Below are 25,366 nucleotides of genomic sequence, written 5' to 3'. Positions count from 1 at the left end.
TCAGTTGAGTTTGTTCTCCATTTGAAAAAAACACAATTGTCTACACATTTGTCTATTATTCTTTTAACTTCACACTATTCCTCTTGAAGCGTAATCAGACTTGTTCGTGAATCAGATTGAGTAATTGCGAACTGACATTGTGATATCCTTTCTCGATAATCCTTCTTTAGGTTTTAACTCACGCAAAAGCTGCACCCGTGTGTGTTCTTTGCTTATATTGTAGTCGATTATTTGGAATGTTTTCAAACCACACAAAATTGGTATCTAGGAACAGTTCTGCTTCTTCACATTAAATCACCTCTTCTGGGAGCTCGTTAAACAATAACTGAATGTCTGATTGATTTTAACGTCTACAAAAATATCCGCAATCCTTTTTAACCGGAAACAGTCTTTTCTTCTCGCGACGCCGAAGAGAATCCTTCTTTCAGACGCTGCGATGTAAAGTAGTATTAATTAAGTCTGAGTTTTGTTTTTACATCAAACACTTCTCTAAAGCTTTTTCTTCTTTATTTTCTGATGATGTGGAACACAATAATGATTAAAGTCATTTTTTTCTCCTCTCCAAAGTCACATTGTTCAAAATTGAAATTATTATCATTCACATGCTTCACTTACATTGTTACTGTACTTATAGCTCTAGATTACGCTTAAACCACAGATAAAAGCAGACGAAACGTTGATAACACACTCATCTAACCGCTGCTGTTAGTAGTGAATAGTTGGAATCGAAACACTTTTTACGCTAAACTAATTCATTTCACTCACAGATATTTGCATTTATGCCTTCCACAGAAAAATGACTTGATCCGGTGACTGTAAATTTTACTTCGTTTCTTCTTTGAAGATATATAGATTCTTGGTACTTGGTATGCACTTTGCTGGCGGTTGGAATTTAAAGTTTAATGTAGATTTTCACGTGGGATAGATTATATCGTCCTTCACTTACAAGTAAGTAATATTTGTGTCCACACTATTTGTATTAAAACTGACAATTTCATTTAAATATTTCGGTAGATTATTGCATTTCTGTTATATATATATATTCAAACTGTGATTGTAGTTTACGTGTTCTAACTTCAGTGTTCAAACTTTGTCAGTCATGCATGTGGAAGATGACCATTTGCTGGCACAAGGTTCGATTCTAATATTCCTAGTTCATACACATGAGCACACACTGGTAAATATGCTGCATTCCGCAACGCACTGCCGTCGATACTAACAAATGTGAAGCCCTAGGCTGTTGTCACTCATGCTGTTGTTATATTGTTCATCTGGTTACAACAAACAGGACACGTTCCTGTTCCTCCAACTTGGCGTATTACGAACTTAACTTCAACTATCTCGCTGTGTTGACTGTTGGCCGAAGAGGGATATAGCACCTTCACCCTATAGGATTATTGGAGAAGAAAAAAGTATTAATTAGTGCTATTCACGTAAGGTAAGCAAAAAACTAAATCATAATCAATGAATAAATAAAATAAATTAATCAATTGAGTTCAAACTTGTTTTGCTGTGTATTTTTTTCAATAAACTGACAACGCTTCAACAGAACACATCCCTGGTGATCCTTTCTAGCATAAATTTGTTTATTCTACGATATTAGTGTCAACTTTCATTATAAATTTTGAATCAAAACACCGTTCAAAATACCGTACTCAGTGTCTTTAATACTATTAAGGAGGAGCCCTACTCTAGGAGGTCGAAAAATAATGAATTTTTCGTGATTTTATTTCGGTGGTTTAGAGTAAAGTGGGTATTCTGGCTATTGATTAATTCAAATTTGGTATTGTACTATTTGAACGTTCCTGATATTGCTCGTGAATAAAGTGTTTGAATAAGGAGTTTTTATCTATGTCGCTATCTCTTTAGCACAAATATTACGTCAAATTTCACCGGGTTCAATTTGGCAATTTAGGGATGCTTTCCTTTCGGTTTCTAGTCACAAAATCGGGTTTCAAAATGAAGCATAGAGTTGACTCCCGGCCTCTGAGCATTATCCCGATTCCAGAAAAAATTTCATTGGGTAATGTTTGTCCTTTTTAGGCCGTAAACCAAAAGCTACTATCTAGAAATTAGAAATGGCGTCTGAAGTTGATTTTGGCCCTTTGGTGTAATACTGTTCCACAAATACTTATACTGGATAATATTTAATCACTTTAGGCTGTTGTTCAGAAACTGAATGTTGCCATCGAAATACCCAGATTAGGCAATAGTTGCCCATTTTAAGATGTATTCAGGCAACCAGAAGTAGTCATCTTGATTTAAAATGGTGTTTGAGTTTGAAAATATTTTACCTTTACTTTTGTTTTATTTTTTTAAACAAATAATTCGAATGAGAAAAGCTGGGCCTCCCGCGAGGTGGATTAATTTGAGTTTTTTTTTCTCTTCTGAATTCCAATAGGATTCTTTACATCTATGGCGTTTCTGGTCTAAGTGATTTTAAGCTGATCTGAAACTATTTTCGCCACAAACGTTTTTCAATTTTTCGTTGTAAAGAAATGTTCATATGGAAAAAGAGGGGAGGCGGAGGTTGTTTTATCAATGTCCACGGTTATCGTATAAAATTTTACACATGTTGGGAACTCAGCTTGGACGTCTGTTGGCGTTATGTAATTTTAGGGGGGGGGCGAATCATTTCAACGTTATTTATTGTTATATAAATGAGGGGAGGGGATTGAAATTGAGATTTTGAGCGTTACATAATTTGTGTAAGACGCCTGAATATAGTATAATTTCGACGAATATGTGGGGAGTTTATGAATTTTACAATCTTTTACGTATATTCTTTACTTTTTTATATTCTTATTCAGAAGTAGAGCCGAGTTGGCAGTAATTTGCCGGCAATCGTAAACACGGCAGTCATTTTTTGCGAAACACCATTCTGTGATAATCGCGTATAAAGTTTCAAGTTTAGCTTATGGAGCACGCTTCAAATCACATTAAGGTAAAACGGAATTGAATCTACAAACGGCCGACTGCGAGTCACCACTTCGAATTTTCAGAAGCAAAACACTCAGACATAGATAATGTGTTCCCTGTGAAAACGCTATTTTATGTTTACTTCACCACAGCAAACATAAAATAGCGTTTTCACGGGTGACGCATTAACTGTTATTGAGTCTTGTTCTTCTGAAAATTCGAAGTGGTGGCTCGAAATCGGCCATTTGTGAATTCAATACCGTGTGGCTTTAACTTTCTCCCTATTGCTCGTATCTCTATGAAAATTTGGGAAAATTTGTGAATTCAATACCGTGTGGCTTTAACTTTCTCCCTATTGCTCGTATCTCTATGAAAATTTGGGGAAATATTTCAGGAAATTGTACTCCAAGATAGAGCAATAGAAGCAATTTGATTTTTGAAAAAAGGTATAGAACCCCATAAGGTAACTGTGAGCCACAAATTACCGAGTTCGAATTTACAAAGGCACAATACCCGGAAATACTTAATGCTTACACGCAAAAGTTGGAATGTGCGTAACCAGATCACTTATGAGCGAAATTAGCGCATTTACTGATTAAGTTTGGAACCAGTACAACAAATGTGTGCTGGGCATAACGCATTTCATGCTCTAGCGTATTTTGAATATATTTAGCACTTCCAAATCACTATACTCCAAAAGTTTCAACCGGTGTTGGTATCGTCATGATGATTTGTACTGCTATTGGTAATGTTCTTTAGAAGCCTGCTATCATTAAAGTAGTGCAACCAACAACAAACACTGATGATTTTGGTCATGAATGAATTGATGAAAATATTAACTGATTGTTTCTTTTTCTTGAATCCGGACATTTAAAAACATCATCGAATCAATAACAAACAAAAAGACATTGGGTTTGTTCAAAACATTTCGAATTTCATCACGACGGTTTATTTCATATGCATTCAGTTCCACGTTACTGGCACCAGCGCTGCAGCGTCAGTAAATCCTGTTGCAATAAGGCTCGCTATTGGCTGTTTCATTTGCTGATAGTGATTAGGGATGCACTAGCCTTTGATACGCACCGGTTCGCGAAAGTAAGCAGCGGTTTTTGAGCGCCTCAAAACAGATCGTTAGGCCAAAGACGAAGTTTACCGATCACGATACCATCACAATTTTGTGTGTATGATACATATTCTGATTCTGAGCTTCGGCCATGTATTCATTGTACAACTGATGCGTTATGCATTTCACACATTTTTTGTACGAAATCAGAGCAATCATTGTGCGTTTTGAAAGGACTCATTTGAAGATTAAAGCTTGAACTTTTGCGTGTACCTATGAAAAAACTACTTCATCTTGCTGTAGTAATACAAACATAACAGTTCGGTCCTGTCTATTCTGCGCTTCTCCCTTCGATGAGGGATTCGAAAACATTCTCTTGCATAGAACTTTCATGATGGAATAGTCAACAAACTACAAACTTATGAGAAGTGACTTTCAATACGGCAATGGTTGTTTTTACTCAATTTTAGCTTAAATAGTGACTCGAGTGACCATTCCACCATAATAACCATAAAGTAGTAATTTATAGCGTCCATAGTGATTTTTAAGTACCTCAGAATAACGACTAAGTTACTGAAAAGTGGCTCGCTACTAGTCCTGCTATAATAAAAAGTTATATGTCACCCACCCGTTTGACAACTCTGCATACGTCGGTTACCAGCCTTTTGGACAACAATACATTTGGTAATATTTGCGTTGCCAAATGGTGCCCATACCACGTACACGCATGATAGTGACCGCCATCATGGGGCGAAAAAACTGCATATAATTCGAAAAAAAACGCAATTACCTTTGAGGACGGAGTCAAATCCCTCGTATGAATACTCGTTACGTCAAATGAATCGAGTAACAATATCACAGATAAATTAGATGATAACAACGACAACAGCCTGTTTCAGACGCCACACGACTACCTTAATTGGCCAGTATCGGAACCTGCTTCACGATGAAATGCTCAAGACCTGCAAAACAAACAAAAAAAAACAAAACAAAAAAGGTTGAGATTATTTTGATAGTAATATAATATACAATATTTTTTTAAATGGGTAAATTTATAAACAACAAGTCTAATAATTATCTGTACAAAACCTTACATACATAAGTGAGAGATCCTGATATCGTTATCTTGCAAACAAAAATATATAGGAGAGTAATAATATTTCAATAAATACATTCCAAAATGTATATATTGGAACTCATATACTAGTTTCAATTATGTGAGAAATTACACCTCAAAAAATCACACATCATACCAGGTTTTCAAAATATTTTTTTCTCTTCATACATTAATGTTCGTTTGGAGGAACATTCTTCAAAAAAAAAATAAAATAAAATAAAAAATAAAATAAATTAGTCATTCGTCAGGCGCAGTGAAAGCATGTTCGTTTAGTATTCACTGTTTCAAATCTTCAGAGAATTTTTTATTCTAAGTTTCATTATGTAAACTGTAATGTTGTAAACTCGGTTTGTGTACTGTACAGTAACATTACGCGACCACAATAGATCTACTACCTATGGTCGCAGTGGTTCAGTCTCCTACAGGAACATTACGCGACTAGTGATGGATAAGAGAAATGCTGACGTTGATAACTTCATTTTCGTTTTACCAAAGGAACGGTGAATATCATTTGTTTGGATTTTCATAAGATTTTATTTCGAAGTGTGACAACTCGTTTCGATGATGAAATTCTAGTATATTCGGAGGGGCGCTGCGTTCATTGGAAGTGAAGATTGAAAAAGATTGGCTGTAATTTCCACAGAATTCCCGTAGTGAAAATGATTTTTATCAGCCCTAATCCGGATACACAGTACGTTACCCATTTACTAAATTTATTTGGAATATGTACTACAAATAAGAGTTAATTTTTTTTTTCAAACAAAATCAAACACTTTATTGACAGCTTACAAATGAATTCTTAAAACCAGCAAAGGTTTGGAATAAAGTCGATCTTTGATTCGACTTTGTGGTGTTTCAAAACAACGGTTAATGCGAAACCACCATGAGAAGTATCCCTCTAGAAATGATACAACCATAACCCGTAGATTTGATCAGACCGAGCAAATTTCACGTTTCGCGTTCACTTCGCATCATTACTCTTTTTCCGGGTTAACCAAAACCCTCTAACAGAAAACTTGCCCACTACTCGAGAATGTAGATGACCGAAACTCTTCTTGCACTTCTTACATAACAGTTTATTGAACCGTTTGTTTATTTTTATTTTCGCGTGCCTCCACCGGGGAGCTGCTGCTATATAACTATTGCAGCGAACCTTTAAACAGGAGCAACAATAGACGAAGCAGCACTGCATGAAGAAAAAAAAGTGGTTGGCATTCGCGCTCACCATTTGGTTGCTTTTCAGCCTCTACCGGAGTCCGGTTGGCTCGTGTTAGTTTACATTCAATGTAGGAACTAGATACACACATACTTCGGTGGCAAATGTGGATCAAGTGGCCAAACTACATGTACAACACTTCATACCGCGCAGTTAATACACCCGTCCCATGAAAACTTGCGAGTTTGCATTCCATGAGACTGGAAATATTCGAAAACTGTACTATTTTAATGCAACCTGAAAATGTTGAAATTTCAAGCGTTGGCTGTCTTTGCGGATACTTGAGACCTTATATTAGATGAATTTCAACAGTCTATCATCAACAACATTCGAACATACGATGATTTGCTCGTTAGACCAGTAAAATTTGGTGCTACCAAGACTTTCTCAGATTTGCTAAAACTTCTTGAAAAATTTGACGGGAAAAGCATGCTAAATATGTAGATATGCTGAATACAAACTTGAAATAACTGTTTTAATCAATATATCTTTCCCAATACTCAAAAGAAAACTTGCAAAAATACTAGCACTGAATTAAACAACGACATTCCAGATGATTAATGAACATCAACATGAAAAGAAAGTGTATGAAACCTAACTGCTATTTCCACTTGCGTACAGTTCGTTTTGGCTTCGCAATCACATCTAGCAACGATATCAGCAGCAGTCCAAAAGCATTCCTACATGCAATTCGAAAAATACTGTACAACACGATCATTAGCATCGTGCATAGCATGTTTGATCGTACACCAAACTGTGTAAAAAAATTATATGTGTTTAATCTGTGTATGGTAGCCTGGTTGCATCGTTTTGATACTGAATATTGTACCTGTATATATCATAAAAATAATCAAAATAAACATATACATGCAAGCCACACAAGGTAAGAGCAAGGGTTGTACTTCGTAGTGACATATTAGACCGCGAACGCTCGGTGCAATAGGGAACATTATGCATGGTTAATCCATAATTGAACATATGGCACATCGTACGTAAGTCCTTCAGGATGAATTATAAGAGCAAACGCTGTTACAGTTGCATTTTGATTAGCCCATACACATTTTAAATGGTGGAAGCGGCTACCTGAACTAAATGATCGAGTTCTCTGTAAGTGCAGGCTATAGACTGACCGAAAATTATAAATACATCTTCTCTCTTGAATAAAAAAAAATACAGGATTTTTCGAGTCATTTTATTCTGAAATATAGATAATAAGTGTTTCCTTTCCTGTTTCAATTCAAGTTGGGATTATTTTTCGTAGGATACGCGAGTTCTCTAACTTTTCTCTTAACACTTCTCATAAGCTTTTGCACAGTGTGTTCTACGACCATTTTTACCACTTTAAGCCAATCTTTTTTAAATTTTTCAATATTGTCCGCTGGTTTGACATATTTCCTCAACTTTGCCTTGGTCAAAGCCCAAAAAGTTTCAATAGGGCGAATTTCAGGGCAGTTTGGAGGATTCATCTCCTTTGGGACACATGTGACATTATTTGTTTTATACCACCCTAGTGCATCCTTAGAGTAATGGCAGGAAGCAAGATCGGGCCAAAAGATTGGAGGATTGTTATGCTGCTTAACCATGGGTAACATGATAACACACCCCATTTTTTGGTCAGAAGTTTGTCATAAAGCTTCCGAGCTCTCGGTTTCACAGATTCAGATTGTTTTGGCTGCTTCTGCTTCCGACGGGTCTGCAGACCCATTCTTCCCTTGGCACGCATAACGTTACTCGCCGAGGTTCCAAGCTTTCTCGCCACATCTCGTACTGATACTGAAGGATGCCGCTTGTAGTATTCCTTAACCTTTTTGTCCATTGTGGGATCAACAGGCCCGGGTTTTCTACCACGTCTTGGGCCATCAGTAAATGTGCACTCTTCACAATACTTCCGCAATGCGGTTTAAACTGCTCCGACACTTATACCTTCTTCTCTGGCTAATTTTCTTATAGAAAGACCACTTACGGTGCCCCATTTGTGCACAATTCGCTTTCTTTGCTCGGGAGAAAGGCCACGCATTTTCAAAATTTCGCACTAAATGTTAGAAAAAATGACAGCATCTGTTTCTTTTGGATGTAAACAACAGGACGCAGCCAACGTTTGGTTGAGTACTGCACGTTATTTGAAATGACGGTTGATCGTAAGTGTATTTATAATTATCGGAACGGTCTATATTGCCGTCAACATTCCATTTTCTGCGTTAGTGAAAATATCATCAGGAACTTAGAGGAAGATATTCTTTGGGAATTTGTTGTACATTCTCATGGAGAAACCCCGGTTATCTACCATCCACGAGTGCCTTTGCTTATTGGTTAGGAGCATTCTAACAAGTTGTTATAATTACCCAGTTATTTTTCCAACTGCATTCCCCTTTTACCCACTACGTCACCAGCGTTTATTCTGAGACCGATGTTATACAGAAGGCGGTGCGGTGCGATAGGCGCCATTTCTTATGAGGATAATGATATTAACAATGAGAAATGACGCGCGTCAAAACACATGCCGAACTGTTTCGCCGCATGAACGCTTTCATTCGCTTTCTGTATAGCACCGGCCTTAGAAATCAACGCACACCACAGCAACTGCGACCTGCATGAATCTTAAATGACACTGGATTACCATTTCCGCAATAAAAACTTTGATTTTTAGTTTTAAATTAGTGTACATTTTGTGTGTGAAACCTATGAATTTGATTAAAAGGCTATAGCACAGACAAACAGATGTGCCTCTTCGAAGAAAAATCTTGAAAAATCTTCGTCCTTATTCGAAACGTTTGTTTGATCGGTGTGATGTCTTCGGCAAAGAGTAATAAAAGATTACCTAAACAATGCAACCGGTCCGATCATGGAGAAATCAGGAAAGAAAGTTGATTTTGGAAAAAAAATTTTTTGAGGGGCATATTTTATTTGGAAGGACAAAATTGTTGTTCACAACTTTGCCGAAGACACTATGCCAATCATTGAAACCGTTTTGGCTGTAGAAATATTTCCCATAGAGCATTCTATGGGAATTCAAAATATTTTTACAGTCAAAACGGTTTGTTTGATTGGCATAGTCATCTTCGTCCTTATTCGAAACGTTACACTCATGCGCCACCATGTGAGCTTTTTGCCTACTAACTTATTTTCGTGGAATGGTTCTTGTCTTCGCTAATGGGTGTGCACGCTTGCTTAAATCAACACTAGCGGCATTACTGACGGTTTTTGTCTTTGATAATAAATGTACACGCTTGCTTCACTAGCTGCAACACTAGCGGCATTACTGCCCACTAAGTAAAATTTCAAAATAATTGTTATTTTTCTGGTAGATGAAATCGTCATCGAGTGGCACGTCTGTTTGTCTGTGGCTCTAGGTTTGCTGTTTTTTAAAGGTTTATATGTAATGTAGAGCTACCTAAATACCAAAATCATCAAGAAATAATATAAATCCATGAGAATTTAGGGTACATAAACTATAGTCGACATATTTTTTTCAAGACTGAATGAATCGCAATATTGATAGCAATTAACAACATTTAGTCATGATTTTTTTATTCCTTTATGTAAAATGTACAGAACGCGTTTTTGAGCGTCTGTTAAAATTACCAAATGACAAAAATGTTGTTGATGAATTTTCGACATTAGTATGGGCCTAGAACGGCTCTGTCAAGTACTTTCAGGCAATAATATTAATATTTTCGTATTTTGTAATCTGTATAAGACCCTATCCAGCAAATTTTTTCGATGTGTCCTCCATTTTTAGCAATGACAGCCATTTTGGGCTATTGGTTTAAGTTTTTTTTGAACACGACTCATTTTCGAGAGGCTCTTGAAAAATGCTGAAATTTTCGGAAGGTATTGATGATTACAAGGTCGGGCAGGAGAACTTCTTCCGCCCCGTGATTGGTAGAGAAAGCCTCCACTCTACTATTAACGACAACGGCCTGAGGCTTGTCAATTTCGCTGCAGCCAGAGTTATGGCTATCTGAAGCACTTATTTTGCGCGCCGGAATATACGTAAGCACACCTGGAGACACTCAAATGGAGAGGCATGTTCCCAGATCGACCATGTTCTGATAGATGGTCGGCACTTTTCAGACGTTACAGACGTGAGGTCGTTTAGAGGACCAAACGTTGACTCGGATCATTATCTCGAGTATACAGTTGAACATCCAGCGGCTATCAACTGGAGAAGTGGCTACAGAGTACCTGCGAAAGGTTGATGAGCGGATCGAGGATCAAGTTGAAGGTAGCCTGAATGAACAGTGGAGGCATATTCACAGTGCAATCAGCACCACTGCGGGAGAAGTGTTGGGTACATCTGCGACAGCCACGTCCAATGAGTGGTTTGACGCTGAGTGTCAGTGAGCGACGGATGAAAAGAACCGCGCTAGAGTTCACATGTTAGCCACGGCTGTGACTCGTCAGAGCGTAGGAAGATACCGGGAAGTTAGAGCTGCTGAAAAACAGACTCCATCGCCGGAAAAAAACGACAGCATTGGGAGTAGGGTTTGCAATATTCCCGGGAATCGATTTCCCGGGAAACGGGAATGAAAAATCGCATTTCCCGGGAATTCCCGGGAACCAGGAACTGACAAATTCTTTAGCAAAATGATATTTTAAATGAAGTTCATCAGTAAAAGGTAACAAAAAATTGTTTAAAATTTCATTCTCAATCCGCATGAAAAACAAAAAAAAAAAACAAATCAAATACAAAACATTTTCAAGTTAACATAAAAATTCGTGATCGATTTTTGTAGCATATAATTGCAGAAGAGGAGAGTTAAGGGTATTCATGTCGTCAGACAATCGCTTCAGATCCGCTGACAATTTTCCGTTAAGCTCAAAAATTTTATTTCCTTCTGTAAAACTTTGCTCAAGTCTGCTGAATCACCGCTAATGTTTCAATTCTAGGATACTTTCAAATCACCGAATACAGCTTTTGCTACACTTAAATGAAAACTGGTGTCCAATTCTTTCAGTTTGTTGAAGAGAAAACTGAGTGTTAAGGCCTAAACACAATGGATACGTTGCGGCTGCGTTTGAGGCAATTTGACAGTTAGCCCATACATTTTCTGTCAAATTAACGTCAACGCAACGCAAACGTATCTATTGTGTTTGGGACTTTGGGCAGGCATTAGACGCAGAAAATATTTACTATATTCGGTACGGACTTTTAGGGAAAATTGTTTTTTACACTACAGTAAATATTTACTGTTTATTTGAGCGGTAGCAAACCTATTCGCTTTTTTTTTTTCATTTTAATATATTCGCTATGCCATTGAGATTTATTTTAAATAAACTGCGTCTCAAATCTAGTTTTCATTGACAGAACAACATTTTAAACCTTTTTTGAGTTTATATCATTATTGATTTCAACGCAAGATTCCAAGGAAGATTTTTGGTTAATAACTGCGTTATTTCGTTATTCCGCCGTTTTCTGTGACCGAGACAAACCGGAAGGAAACGATAGAATACTAAATAATCAGTTCAATACGACTCAAAATAAGTCAGTCTTAGAGCATTTGAAGGCTTACCAATTAACATACAAAGATGATTTTTACGTTGAAATACTATACTGACTTTGAGTTTTATTGAATGATTTTTTTCAGGTCGCACCAGTTTGACGTATTTAATTTTATTGCAATATTGCATATGAAACTATAGTGGATCATACAAAATTTTTCGCGGAGCTCGGGAATCCCGGGAATCAATATTTCTGTTCCCGGGATCCGGGAATCCCGGGAAATGGTATTTCCCGGGAAATCGTTCCCGGGATTGCAAACCGTAATTGGGAGCGGATTCTCGCGGAGGCGGAAGGTTTTAACACTGTTTACAAAATTCTCTCCCGTATTCTGTTCCATAGACTGAGGCCGTTGTCGGAGACCGTTGTTGGCGATTACCAATGTGGTTTTCGAGGGGGACGCTCCACTACGGACCAAATGTTTACCCTGCGTCAGATCCTCGATAAATTTCGAGAATTTAATCTGCAGACGCACCATCTGTTCGTTGACTTCAAGGCAGCGTACGATACAGTGAAGAGAAATGAGTTATGGCGAATTATGGTCGAACATGGTTTCCCAACAAAACGAGTTAGGCTGATACGCGCCACCCTTGAAGGCTCCACATCATGCGTCAGGATAGCCGGTGAGATATCGGACTCCTTCGTGACGTTAGATGGTTTGAAGCAGGGACGCGGGCTGTCAAACTTATTGTTCAATTTCGCATTGGAGGGTGCCATACGGAGGGCCGGCGTGGAAAGAAGCGGCATAATCATTACGAAGTCTCACATGCTTCTCGGTTTTGCGGACGATATCGACATTATTGGTATCAACCGTAGAGCTGTGGAAGAGGCCTTCGGACCTCTCAGGAGGGAAGCTGCGAGAGTAGGGCTCATCATTAACTCTGCCAAAACGAAATACATGGTGGCTGGTATAGAGCGTGGTAGTCCGACGGATGTTGGTGCTGAGGTGGTGTTAGATGGGGAAACTTTTTTTTGTGACAACGAGGTTAGCCGTGAGATGAAAAGGCGGATAGCAGCTGCAAACAGGGCCTTCTACGGATTGCGTAACCAGCTGAGGTCCCGTAGTCTGCAAACCCGTACTAAACTTGCACTCTACAAAACACTTATTCTTCCCGTGGCCCTCTACGGCCATGAAGCATGGACGTTGAAAGAGGCCGATCGGCGAGCTTTTGGTGTTTTTGAGCGTAGGGTTTTGCGTTCAATCCTTGGCGGCAAACTAGAAAATGGTGTTTGGCGCAGACGCATTAACCATGAAGTGTACTAGGTGTACGAATCGGCGGATATAGTTAAGCGGATAAAACACGGCAGGTTGCAGTGGGCTGGACATGTAGCTAGAATGCCGGAAGAACGACCAGCGAAGACTATATTTAGCAGAAATCCCGATAGAGGCCGTCGACTTTGAGGTAGGCCTCGCACCCGTTGGATGCTTGCTGTCGACGAGGATGCCCGCGAAATGGGTGTTAGGGGAGATTGGAGGATAGCAGCCCAAGGCCGAGTGACATGGCGACGTATTCTGGATTCGGCATTGGATCGATAATCGGTCTGTCGCCATAAAAGTAAAGTAAAGTAAGTAATTGATGATTACAAATATTATTAGAGCCAAAACTGTTTGTTTGATCGGTGTGATGTCTTCGGCAAAGTTGTAGATAATATTTTTGTCAGGCAAACTAGAATCAGGCAATCAGGAAAAAAGTTGATTTTGAAAAAAAAATTTTTTTTTTGAGGGGCTTATTTTATTTGGAAGGACAAAATTGTTGTTTACAACTTTGCCGAAGACCCTATCCCAATCATTCAAACCGTTTTGGCTGTAGAAATATTTCTAATTGCCCATAGAGCATTCTATGGGAATTAAAAATATTTTTACAGTCGAAACGGTTTGTTTGATTGGCATAGTCTCTTTGGCAAAGTTGTAGATAATAATTTTGTCCTTTCATCAAAAAATGTACCCTGTGAAAAAAAAAAATTTTTTTTAAATCTTAATTTTTTTTCTTGATTTCTCCATGATCGGATCGGTTGTATTGTTTAGTTGGTAATCTTTTGTAGTTTTTATACAAAAATTATATTTTTTTAAAATGAGCTTTTTTAGATAATTAATTTTAAATTTTTCTTTTACCTTTTTTTTTCAAAACATAAATAATTTTTTTTGGAGTGTATATTTTCTCAGAAATACAAAATTATTATCTACAACTTTGCCGAAGGCGTCACACCGATCAAACAAACCGTTTATGTCCTATAAATATTTTTAATCATCAATACCTTCCCAATACACTCGCTTTTTACGCGGGGGATACGTGCCGCGTAAAAAGAAACCGCGTAAAAAAACCGCGTAAATTCCGGAATCCGCGTAAAAAAAACCGCGTAAATTCCGGAATCCGCGTAAAAAAATCATCGTTAATTTTGCATTCCGAGTGAAGGGGAACCGAAATCCGGGCAAAAAAAAATACCGCGTAAATTCCGGAATCCGCGAAAAAAAACGGGGAAAATCCCGAAATCCGCGTAAAAAAAGCCGCGTAAAAAAACCCGCGTAAAAAAACCGCGTAAAAAGCGACCTTAGTGTATAGCATTTTTCAAAAGCTTCTCAAAAAAGTCATGTTCCAAAAAATTAAACCAATAGTACAAAATGGCATCTTTCGCCTATAGAAACGTCTTTGCAAAGTTTTAACCAAATCAGAAATGACAATTTAAAAAAAAATATTAAAACTGGGACATTTTTTGTGGAACTGCTCCGACATCAACTGCGCGCTATGTTAGACTTATTGTTTCTTAGGTTAAATGAACCGGTCTGTGCGGCTGTTGGACACAGCATCGATGCTGAACTGCTTTTCGTTGGAGAAATGGATTACCATTTTTTTCTTTTGCAGCAAACAAAGCAATTTCTTCAAACGAGCCACGAACGAGTGAGTAGTTCTTTTAGCCGCTCCGTGATCAAGTGGCGTTCCACCCTAGCTCTGGAACATGCGTGCAAGTCTTTTTTGATGATTCTTCGGATTTCATACATGTCAGGAAGCATCAGTCCCGTCCATTGGTCTTGGCAATAACGCGGCGACAGTAGCTGAATAAGATGGTCGTGTCGATTCACAAGTCTTGAATCAAGACTTAGCAGTGGTGATGAACGACGAGAACTGGATACCCCGTTAAAGGCAAACATAACCGAAAACTGAGAGAAGTGAATAACTCTCCAGTAGTATTTTGGCCATATGCGTAGACGGATTTTGACGTAGAACTACGTTTTACTTTAGCATACCACACAGGGATGCAAACTGAAAAACTGGGACGAAATTTGTCCCTTTTCAAATGCTTATAGGGCAGTTGGTTTTCAACCGATTTTCTTCATTCTTGCAGCAATCGATTGGAAAATTATACACGCATCTGCTCAAATGCAGAAAAATGTTGTTTGAATCTACGAACTATTGCACTATTGAAAATTGTCAAGCCTTGTTGAAATAAAAATAACGTCCTCTGATTGGTCGCTTGCTTGCTGTGAGTGTATGATATGGTATGATGTGTGTATGTGTGTATGATATGGTATGATGTGTGTATGGTGTGATGATATGGTATGATGTGTGTGTATATGATATGTGTGTGTGTGTGTGTGTGTGTGTGTGTGTGTGTGTGTGTGTGTGTGTGTGTGTGTGTGTCTGTATGATATGGTATGATGTGTACTACTTTTCCAAGCATAGTTGTCCTAGCGTGCATAAGGTTTGTGTAGAACATGGGACTACTATGATTGGAACGGCAGTGTATGTGTCTGTATGATATGGTATGATGTGCGTGTGTCTATGATATAGTATGATTTGTGTGTGTGTGCCTGTGCTGTGTATGGTTTTTAACTCGGCACGTTCTGCTAACTGCTGAATCCGGTTCACGAAATTCACAACCCTTCATTAGTAGACATTATAACTCATTACCCAAGTAAAAATATTGATTTTATCAAAGTTTTATAGCGCTCAATGCAGCCAAAAAAGCGCTATAAAACTTCGATAAAACCAGTTGTGTTACTAGGGTAATGAAACACTCAATGCATTTTATAATAGTGTACGTAGTTCAACGTCATTTATGTGGTCGTGTCTTGGATACAACCTCCTACTTTTTTTTCATCAAATAGGGTCCTCTATCAGGATTTAAAGGATTTGAAGACAGTTCCCTAACACCATGTAGTCGATGATAATTCGATAATAAGCATAGAATAAAATGTTGCGCAATCATATAAAATGTGGTAAATATTTTCGGTTACGGCGCATCTCTCAGATTTGTTGTATCCTCCCAAGGGTAATATATGAGCCGTTGCGGAACAGAGTGGTCTAAAGAGCATTTTTTTCGAAAATGAGTTTTTTGCATAAACTGCATCTACTCTGAAACTGAAGGGAGATCAAGAAAATTTCGAAAAATCGAACTTTAAAGCTGATTTATATCGTGTTGAAATCAGCTGTGGAGTGGTCTATGTACATTGGTGAGATAAAATCACCGATTTCGCAAATAAACTGTTAATTTTTTGTACCCCAATGTTAAACCACTTCATAACCTTTATATTAGAACATTTTGTTTGAAAGAATCCGTTGAACAGAATTTTATTCAGAGATTTTTCGAAAATTGCTTCTCCTGAACAATTTGCTCGATGGCGTATAGACCACTCTGTTCCGCAACGGCTCATATTGCGTGAGCACCCAGATTCATTTCTTTAAACCACGGTTTATTTGAGATATATTTTGCGTGTTCGTAATGGAACATCCCTTGTTCTAATGAATTGCGCGAGTATTAGTCTTATTACTTGGTAAGTACATGTTTCATTTTTAAATATGTTTAAAGTGTTTTTGATGAAAATTAGAGTCTGAAATTGTAGTTTTAGTTGTTACTAATTTTGTTACCGAGTCTGCTTTACCATTTGCGGTGTGTAGTATTATGGTATTCATTGTGTTCTAATTTCCGCTTTATTTGTTTCATATAAATATTTCATTCAAGAGTTTAATCTTTAGCTCATTGTCATGTCTATAGCAATTCGTTAGTAACGTACAGGCACTTTTTGAGTCCGTGAATATTGCTAGTTTTTGTATATCTTGAGTTTTTGCATACAGGATTGCTTCTCTAATGATTTTTATTCCTGCATTCATCAAACCTGCTTTTACTTTTTCACTATACGCCATTTTTTCTTGAGCGTCGCAAAAGCCGAACGCTGCATTTTTTTCCAATTATTGATCCATCTGTGAATATTTTATAAAAAGTTGTATATTTGTTCTCAATTAGTTCATTAACAGATGGTTAAATTTTAAACTAATTGGTAAATTTTAAACAAAAACTTGCATTTAAAATGATTTAAAACTCCTGTATCATTTTAAGGCCAGAATAAGATTCTTTTCAGGGTTATTTTTTTCTTTATTCTTGCTTCATTGTTCATCTTTCCTAGACTCCTAAAGCATTTTCAGAATTTTATCTAAAATCCACAAGTATATAAGTCAATATTTTGGTCGTAATTTTGTAGGAAAACCTATCTATACAAGCAGTAGAAAATAGGCGAATGGGTAGTTATCACGAATCAAAAACTATTAGACAGTCATGCTGTGTATCAACAGTCTTGGTTCGAAGCGCACTGCCATTATTTACTCTTTTCAGGTGTTACAACTAATCTATGTAAAACACAATCTTCCGGTGCACGAAATGAACAGTAATGTTTTGGTCGCTACGATATTGACATTTGCAAAATGACACTGTGTGTGTAACTTGTTTTGCTACAGATTCATATACCATTCGCACACTTTCGAAAATGAATAAACCAACACAGCCTCACGGGCGAATGAAAGGTGTACGAAAAGAATCCATTTATATTTTTTTTTGCTTTCAATCTCTGCTGCGAATGAAAATTTACACGCAAAAAAAACTAGCTTACCTTTCCCATTAACGTAAAGAAAATCCAACGAGATGTTTTCACCACTAGGATTTTCTATCGAATTCGACAAAAACCCTTATGGGAAACTTAACTTGTTGCCAACGGTAATAAAAACTTGCTGGCACTTCTCCACCCAACGCAATCGAGGTGCGATGCCGTGTTTTCTGCCGTGGCAAAAAAAACTGCTGATGTGGATCGATTGAGACACGAAAATTTTTTGTTCCGTTCACTACTGAAAATTCAGCAATTTGACACAGAATACGTTTTCAGAATTTGGCAAGACCTAATCTAGCTCGTTTTTTATCACTCAGCAATTTTTCATTCGTGCCTCGAAAACCAGAATATTCGCGTTCCATCAAAACTGGTTCGATGCCATTTCTCACACACCGCTGTTACTGCTGCCCACCATTGCTTCATGAAGTAGAGGTATCAGACATGCGAATTTAAGGACATTTTGTTCTTTTCAACACGCAGCAGAGCTGAAAAATGTAGAAGCTTAACTTTTCACTCACTTTTCAGCACTTTTTCACACGATTTTCGATTGTATTCCTAGGTCCTTCGATTGTTGCATTCAATTTCTTCCCTTTGGATTAGTCGATTTCACCGTAAAAGCCACTTTTCACTTGTCCCGAGAGGCTAGAAATGCATTGCAGAACGGCGTATAAGAATCTCGCTCTTCGACTGACGACTGCGATTTTTCCACCTGCAAGACTCGAATATGAATGAAATTAATTGTGCAGAGCTGCTCCCACTCATACATCCGCACGTTTATTCCAGTTTCGCTGCTTCGTTTCGTTCGCTTTCACAATTTTATTCTCGTTATGCGCGTTATTCTGTGGTTCATGTAAAGGATAACTTATCTAGATGAATTTTTAAACCAGTAATGTAACGAATGTCACTAGTGTAACCAGTGTGACTCTTTAATCTAGCTGACATTTTATTAAGGCCAGATAATCCTTAGGGCAACGTAAACAATAAACATTGGGTGAATTTTTACAGCAAGACCTTTTTTAAACTGCCGTCCAAACGATACAAATAAAAACTCAAATTTGTTTCCGTTTCTGTGCTGATGCTAGAGAATTGGTAGATATGCCTTCAAAAGAGTGCCGCCTTTGTCTGCGGCATGAAGAAAATTGCGTTTCCTTGTTTAAGCAGCGACGCGGTACCAAGCTTGCTGAAATTGTAAAATTTTGTGCAAGAATCGAGGTGAATATACATAATGGCTTTTATATCAAAGCTTTCGAGTTGTAAAATAAAACTACACGTTATAGATTTCGGAAGATGACGGTTTACCGAGTGATGCATGTCCGCGATGCATTGATGAAGCACTTAACGCATATTTATTCGTTAACAAATGTCGCAGATCTGACGCAGAGCTGCGAACAGCTCAAACATACTACAGGTATGACCGGACATTCAAATTATTATGATTACTATCCATTATTTTCATCATGTTTTTTTTTTGTTTTTTCTTTATATCTTCAATTAGTAATAAAGATGAAACACCAAGCAAAACGATAGATTATGACACGAAAGAGAATGCAAATCAGGCATACAAGACAAGTGAAAATATTGAATTTCACTCGAAATCTATAATCGATCCATCTATGCAATCTACTTTGGTTGAACCAAATCGATCGGCTGGATCCGACGCCTGTGTAACCAATGAAGTCGAGCCTGTAATTTTCGATCCTGCGATTACAACAAAACCGCACCATTTATCGAACGATGACATTACCTGCGAGATAAGAACCGATGTGAAACTAGAACTAATGCAGCATTCGGATGAAGAAGACGACGGTTTTTTCGTTGAATACTTGGACGATGATTTCAGAACAGATGTACTGGGAGATGAAAGCATAAGCGAAGACCATCTACTGGAATTCAATCAGGATAAACAAGCAATTGAGCCTTCAGCTTCTACGATTAACACCGAACTAAAGAAGGTTTTTATTTGTTGTGGAACTCGTTGCAGAGCCGTCATGGACACCGAACAACAACTAGCCGATCACACAGTTCAAGTACATCTACCCCATCGAGAGTCAACCTGCCAGGCAAAACCCTTCGAATGTAACCGGTGCTACGCGCGATTCCAGTCAGAAAAGAGTTTATCATTACACACGAGAAAATCCTCACATTGCCCAGTTTGTCTAGCAGTATGTTTCTCCCAAAGCGAAAAACGGTTACACATGCACCAGGTTCACGGTCATATAAGCTCAACCAAGATGGTAAAAACATCGGAAAAAATTTGCTGCGGCTGTTACAAATCATTCGCCAACGAGGCAGATCTTCGTGCACATAGTCTAGAACAACATGAAATCCGCAAGAATGCAGTAGATGAATCCCGTCCCCTGCAGTGTGACATATGTTTCAAACTGTTTAGAACACTGGAAAGCCTTCGCATCCATCAGCGTTTTGTGTACAGACCGAAAAATTTCGTTTGTTCGACGTGCAACAGAGCCTTCGATACACGTTCTAAATTAGTAAATCATTCATTAGTGCACTCAGAGCAACGCAGCTATCAGTGCGATAAATGTGACAAAGCTTTCAAAAAGGCAGTCGATCTTAAAAGTCACCAGTTGTTGCACAACGAAAAGCAAGAAGAATGTACAATTTGTGGACTTCGGTTCCATCGAAAATCCAATCTGAAAATGCACATGCGAAAACATAAAAATACTTTCTTCTACGCATGTCCCGATTGTCCAAAACAGTTCAAGAACAATTCGCACCTCAAAGAACATTACAAGGTGCATACCAAGCAAAAACCATATAATTGCCGTTTCTGTGAGCGAAGGTTTGCCTACTGTAGCGATCGAAAACGGCACGAAATGACTCACACTGGAGACTACCCATTCGAATGCCAGTGCTTGAAAAAGTTTGCCCGCAAAACAACTTACGATAAGCATGTTTCGGTTTGTCTCGAACGAGCGGAAAACAGCATGTAAGGTTTCTCAGTACACCAAATGAATTACGTGACTTTGTACAAATGATAGCAATAATTTACGGCGATTTAAAATATAATAAATTGTTTTAGGTACTCAACAGGCCACCAGAGAAATATTTTAAGTTACGGTCCGAACATATGTTAGCTGCCCTTATTCTGATTATAATCACTTTTCTAATCCGAAAGCTGCATTAATGTCTTCTCTGGCAAAGTTGTACACGTACTTATTTTACTTTGTTAGCTAACGGTTCGTTCACCGGCCTGGGGCCGAACGAATTAGAGATGTCCAGCTTCTTCTGTCTTGGGTAACCGTTCTCCAGTCTCATCGTACACCAGCAGATCGTGCATCTTCTTCCACCGCGTGCGAGGCCAAGCAATTGAGCCTTCAGCTTCTACGATTAAAACCGAACTAAAGAAGGTTTTTATTTGTTGTGGAACTCGTTGCAGAGCCGTCATGGACACCGAACAACAACTAGCCGATCACACAGTTCAAGTACATCTACCCCATCGAGAGTCAACCTGCCAGGCAAAACCCTTCGAATGTAACCGGTGCTACGCGCGATTCCAGTCAGAAAAGAGTTTATCATTACACACGAGAAAATCCTCACATTGCCCAGTTTGTCTAGCAGTATGTTTCTCCCAAAGCGAAAAACGGTTACACATGCACCAGGTTCACGGTCATATAAGCTCAACCAAGATGGTAAAAACATCGGAAAAAATTTGCTGCGGCTGTTACAAATCATTCGCCAACGAGGCAGATCTTCGTGCACATAGTCTAGAACAACATGAAATCCGCAAGAATGCAGTAGATGAATCCCGTCCGAATCCCACGGAGTCGACGACCTCTTCCTGGTTCTCTGCTGAAGATAGTTTTTACGGCTCTCTCATCAGGCATTCTGGCTACATGTCCAGCCCACTGAAGCCCGCCCCGTTGTATTACATTCACTATATAAACATGTTTGTATACCTGGTACAACTCGTGATTCATGCGTCTGCGCCACACTCCATCTTCCAATTCACCGCCAAGTATCGATCGCAGAGTTTTACGCTCAAAAACTCCGAGCACTCGCGGATCAGCTTCTTTCAGCGTTCATGCTTCATGTTCGTAAAGGGCCACCAGAGGTATCAGCGTCCTATACAGTTTTGTTTTGTAGTTTTATGCGAGTTTGCAAACTACGGGACCTTAGTTGGTCCTGTTTGCAGCTGCAACTCGTCGTTTCACTTCACGGCTCATATCGTAGTCCCATGTCACACGCGTACCAAGATAAACGAATTCGTCAACCACTTCAAATCGTTCCCCATCCATCTCCACCTCCCACCAACTCCCTGCCAGCTACCAGGTACTTCGTTTTAGCAGAGTTAAAGACAAGTCCCAATCTCGTTGCTTTCCTCTTACGAAGGCCTCCTCCACGGCCCTACGATCGATACCGTGGATATCGATGTCACCCGCAAAACCGAGAAGTATTTCGTGATGATCGTACCGTTTCTTTGCACGTTTGCTCTTCGTACTGCACCTTCAAGGGCGATGTTGAATAGTATGTTAGAGAGCGCATCTCCCTGCTTCAGTGCATCCAACGTTACGAATGAGGCTGATATCTCGCCAGCTATACGCACGCATGATTTCGATCTTTCCAGCGTCATACGACTCAGCTTGATTAGTTTCGTTGGAAAACCGTGTTCCAGCATGATCTGCCTCAGCTCGTTTCTTTTCACTCAGTCGTATGCCGCCTTGAAATCCACAAACAGATGGTGCGTCTGCAGGTTATATTCCAGGAACTTATCGAGGATCTGTCGCAGGGTGAAGATTTGATCCGTCGTGGAACGCCCCAAAGGATTCCGTTCTCAATCTGAAGAACAGGATACGGGATTGCACTTTATATGCGGAGTTGAGCAACGTAATGCCTCGATAGTTGCAACAATCCAATCGACGACCCTTCTTATAGATAGGGCATATGAGGCCTTCCAACCAATCGTATTTGGCTTTGGCTTTGGTATAATCGCTTTCCAACCAAACGTATTTGGCTTATTAAAAGAAGCGTTTTCTATGGGTGAAAAATAATTGTGAGATTTAGAAGTTGTTTTCTAGAAGAGTGTTTTATTACAAATTCAAAGTAAACATCACATTTTAAATAACAAAACGCAACTTACCTTACCCAACAGTCCCAAGCCGTGGTGTGGCCTTTGCTGTACGTAAGAGTCGTCTACATTCCACTCGGTCCATGACTGCAGTTCGCCAGCTCTGCAGTCTGCGTAGGGTCCGCAGGTCGTCTTCCACCTGATCGATCCACCTTGCCCGCTGTGCACCTCTCCGTCTCGTCCCTGACGGATTGGTTTCTAGAATTATCTTTACCGGGATGTCGTCTGACATCCTTACAACATGCCCAGCTCACCGCAACCTGCCTATCTTAGCGGTGTGGACGGTAGATGGCTCCCCAAGCAGCTCCTGCAGTTCGTGGTTCATTCACCTTCTCCACACTCCGTTCTCCATCTGCAGTCCACCGAAGATGGTACGCAACACCTTCCGCTCGAAGACCGCAAGGGCGCGTTGGTCCTCCACAAGCATAGTCCCTGTCTCATGCCTGTAGAGGACAACCGGTCTGATCAGCGTCTTGTAGATGGTTAACATGGTGCGGCGACGAATTCTACTCGATCGGACCCAGCAAACCAGAAGTCGTATAAGGATGTTAATTTCAAGTCGCTCAAATGTGCATGTCAGGTTTGAAATTACATAAAATGCAAAATTAAATTTGTTTATATCGTTTAAAACTTAAATCCTATAAAACGCAATATTAGGTTATATATGAAGCCATTTAACGTGTCATACGAAATTGTAAAATGCGTCAATCCTCTAAGTCGTATAGAATGCAATTTAAAGTTACGAATGAGGCCATTTAAGAGAGCATGCGAAGTTATAAAAAATCGTAACCAATTTTTTCTTACAATGTACGTATATGGCCTCCAGATTTGTACACATAGACGCATTTCATGCATCTTATATGGTCATTTTTTACCAAATAAGGGTTCACTTAACAGAGTTGAGCGCGAGTTATATGAACCAATTTGTTTGCTGGGGAGCGTCCTCCGGAGACCAAAGTATGCACGATTTCCTGCCATAATGCGCCGTTGAATTTCTCTGCTGGTATCGTTGTCGGCAGTTACCAGTGAGCCCAGATTCACGAACTCATCAACCACCTCGATTTCATCACCACTAATTTGAACTGGAGGTAGGAGGTTAGCACTGTCCTCTCGTAAACCCCTTCCTTTCATGTACTTCGTCTTCGATGCATTGATGACCAGTCCAATCCGTTTGGCTTCAGCCTTTAGTCCGATATACGTATCCGCCATCTTCACAAAGGTCCGAGCCACAATGTCAATATCGTCGGCGAAACCAAACAGTTGAACCGACTTTTGGAATATCGTGCCACTCGTGTTAATCCCCGCTCTTCTAATGACACCTTCCAGGGCAATGTTAAACGGTAGGCACGAGAGACCATCACCTTGCCTTAGACCTCTTCGGGTTTCGAAGGGGTTCGAGAGTGCCCCCGAAACTCGAACTACACACATCACTCGATCCATCGTCGCTTTGACCAACCGCGTCAGTTTGTCTGGAAATTTTAACAAAACGCAAACGCATAACTTTACCGAAGACGTCACACCGATCAAACAATCCGTTTTGGCTCTAAAAATATTTGTAATCATCAATACCTTCCCAACATAGGGACCTTTTCTAAACCACGTGGTCAAGAAGAGGGGGACGGGGGGGTTTTTCAAAAGACAACGAAAGACCAAGCACGGTGGTGGAAGGGTTAACGAAATGACCACGTGGTCTTTTTTCCTTACTTATTGCTGCCACCAAATCAAGAATGAAGCTTTTGCACTTTAGAAATATAGAATGTACTGAAAGTTCAATAATGAAAATGTAAAAATTTAAGTGAATTTTTGGCACTTGACAAATGAAAAGACCACGTGGTTAAAGTCGCAAGGAGGGGGATGGGATTGGCCAAAAGGCCACGAGAGGGTACGGAGGGTATGAAAAGTGAGTAAAATATGACCACGTGGTTTAGGAACGGCCCCATAGCATTTTGAAATAACTTCACAACAATAAGTCGTTTTTCAAAAAATAAAACCAATAGCACCGAATGGCATCTTTTGCCCATAAGAACGTTTATGCAATGTTTTAGCCAAGTCAAAAATAATTGAAATATAAAAGAAACTAGGATATTTTTAGCTAAGTAAAGCTGTTCAACACCTACTTCACAGTCAAAACTCGAATCGACAGAAGGTGGAAAAAGATTCAACACGGAATTGTCAGTGCCTCCGGCAATAGGAGAGGGAAAAAAGGCATCACAAAAAAGCCGTCGTGTGGAATGGAGAGCACGATGCGTTTACACGGAAGGCGATCAAGTGCGCAGTAGGAGGCTTCTTCGCTGGAAGGTGAAGTTGAAAGGTTCAGGTTAGTAGTCGTCCCATCGGAAAATGCCTTTTAACTGTATTGCCGTGTGTGTATCTGGGCCTTTACAACGTCAACGTTTACAATCACAACGTTTACGACAAAGAAAGTCCTTCGCAATTGCGCGGTGCTACCAGTAAGACACAAAATACAATACTACTTTGAATCTCTATCCTTGCAAGAACTGGCTTTAATAAAGTCCATTAAAACTTCTACGTGTGTCTTAATCCGACCTTTCATTTATCAATACATAACCCAAAGCTGTATCGTAAAGTA

The 25,366-nt window shown here is 39.2% G+C and overlaps 1 protein-coding gene across 2 annotated transcripts; it reads left to right on the top strand.

Moving 5' to 3' along the window:
* The first annotated feature begins 18,628 nt into the window (after positions 1 to 18,628).
* On the top strand, positions 18,629 to 20,745 carry LOC129730342 (zinc finger protein OZF-like). 2 transcript variants are annotated; one of them, XM_055689622.1, is made up of 3 exons: positions 18,629 to 18,902; positions 18,968 to 19,098; positions 19,186 to 20,745. In XM_055689622.1, the coding sequence occupies exons 1-3, from the start codon at positions 18,786 to 18,788 to the stop codon at positions 20,639 to 20,641; spliced, it is 1,704 nt and encodes a 567-aa protein (XP_055545597.1). In that variant the 5' UTR covers positions 18,629 to 18,785; the 3' UTR covers positions 20,642 to 20,745. The 2 variants fall into 2 exon arrangements, with proteins under 2 accessions (XP_055545597.1, XP_055545598.1); XM_055689623.1 differs by having other exon boundaries at positions 18,762 to 18,902; positions 19,194 to 20,745.
* The last annotated feature ends 4,621 nt before the right edge of the window (positions 20,746 to 25,366 follow it).

This window comes from Wyeomyia smithii, chromosome 3, assembly GCF_029784165.1.
Source record: "Wyeomyia smithii strain HCP4-BCI-WySm-NY-G18 chromosome 3, ASM2978416v1, whole genome shotgun sequence".
Classification (NCBI taxonomy): Eukaryota; Metazoa; Arthropoda; class Insecta; order Diptera; family Culicidae; genus Wyeomyia; species Wyeomyia smithii.
This window is presented reverse-complemented; position numbering and strand designations above follow the sequence as displayed.

Coding starts and splice junctions, on each gene's coding strand:
- LOC129730342 (XM_055689622.1), top strand. CDS start 18,786: ATGCCTTCAAAAGAGTGCCGCCTTTGTCTGCGGCATGAAGAAAATTGC. Junction 18,903..18,967: donor AATTTTGTGCAAGAATCGAG/GTGAATATACAT, acceptor TACACGTTATAG/ATTTCGGAAGATGACGGTTT. Junction 19,099..19,185: donor ACAGCTCAAACATACTACAG/GTATGACCGGAC, acceptor ATCTTCAATTAG/TAATAAAGATGAAACACCAA.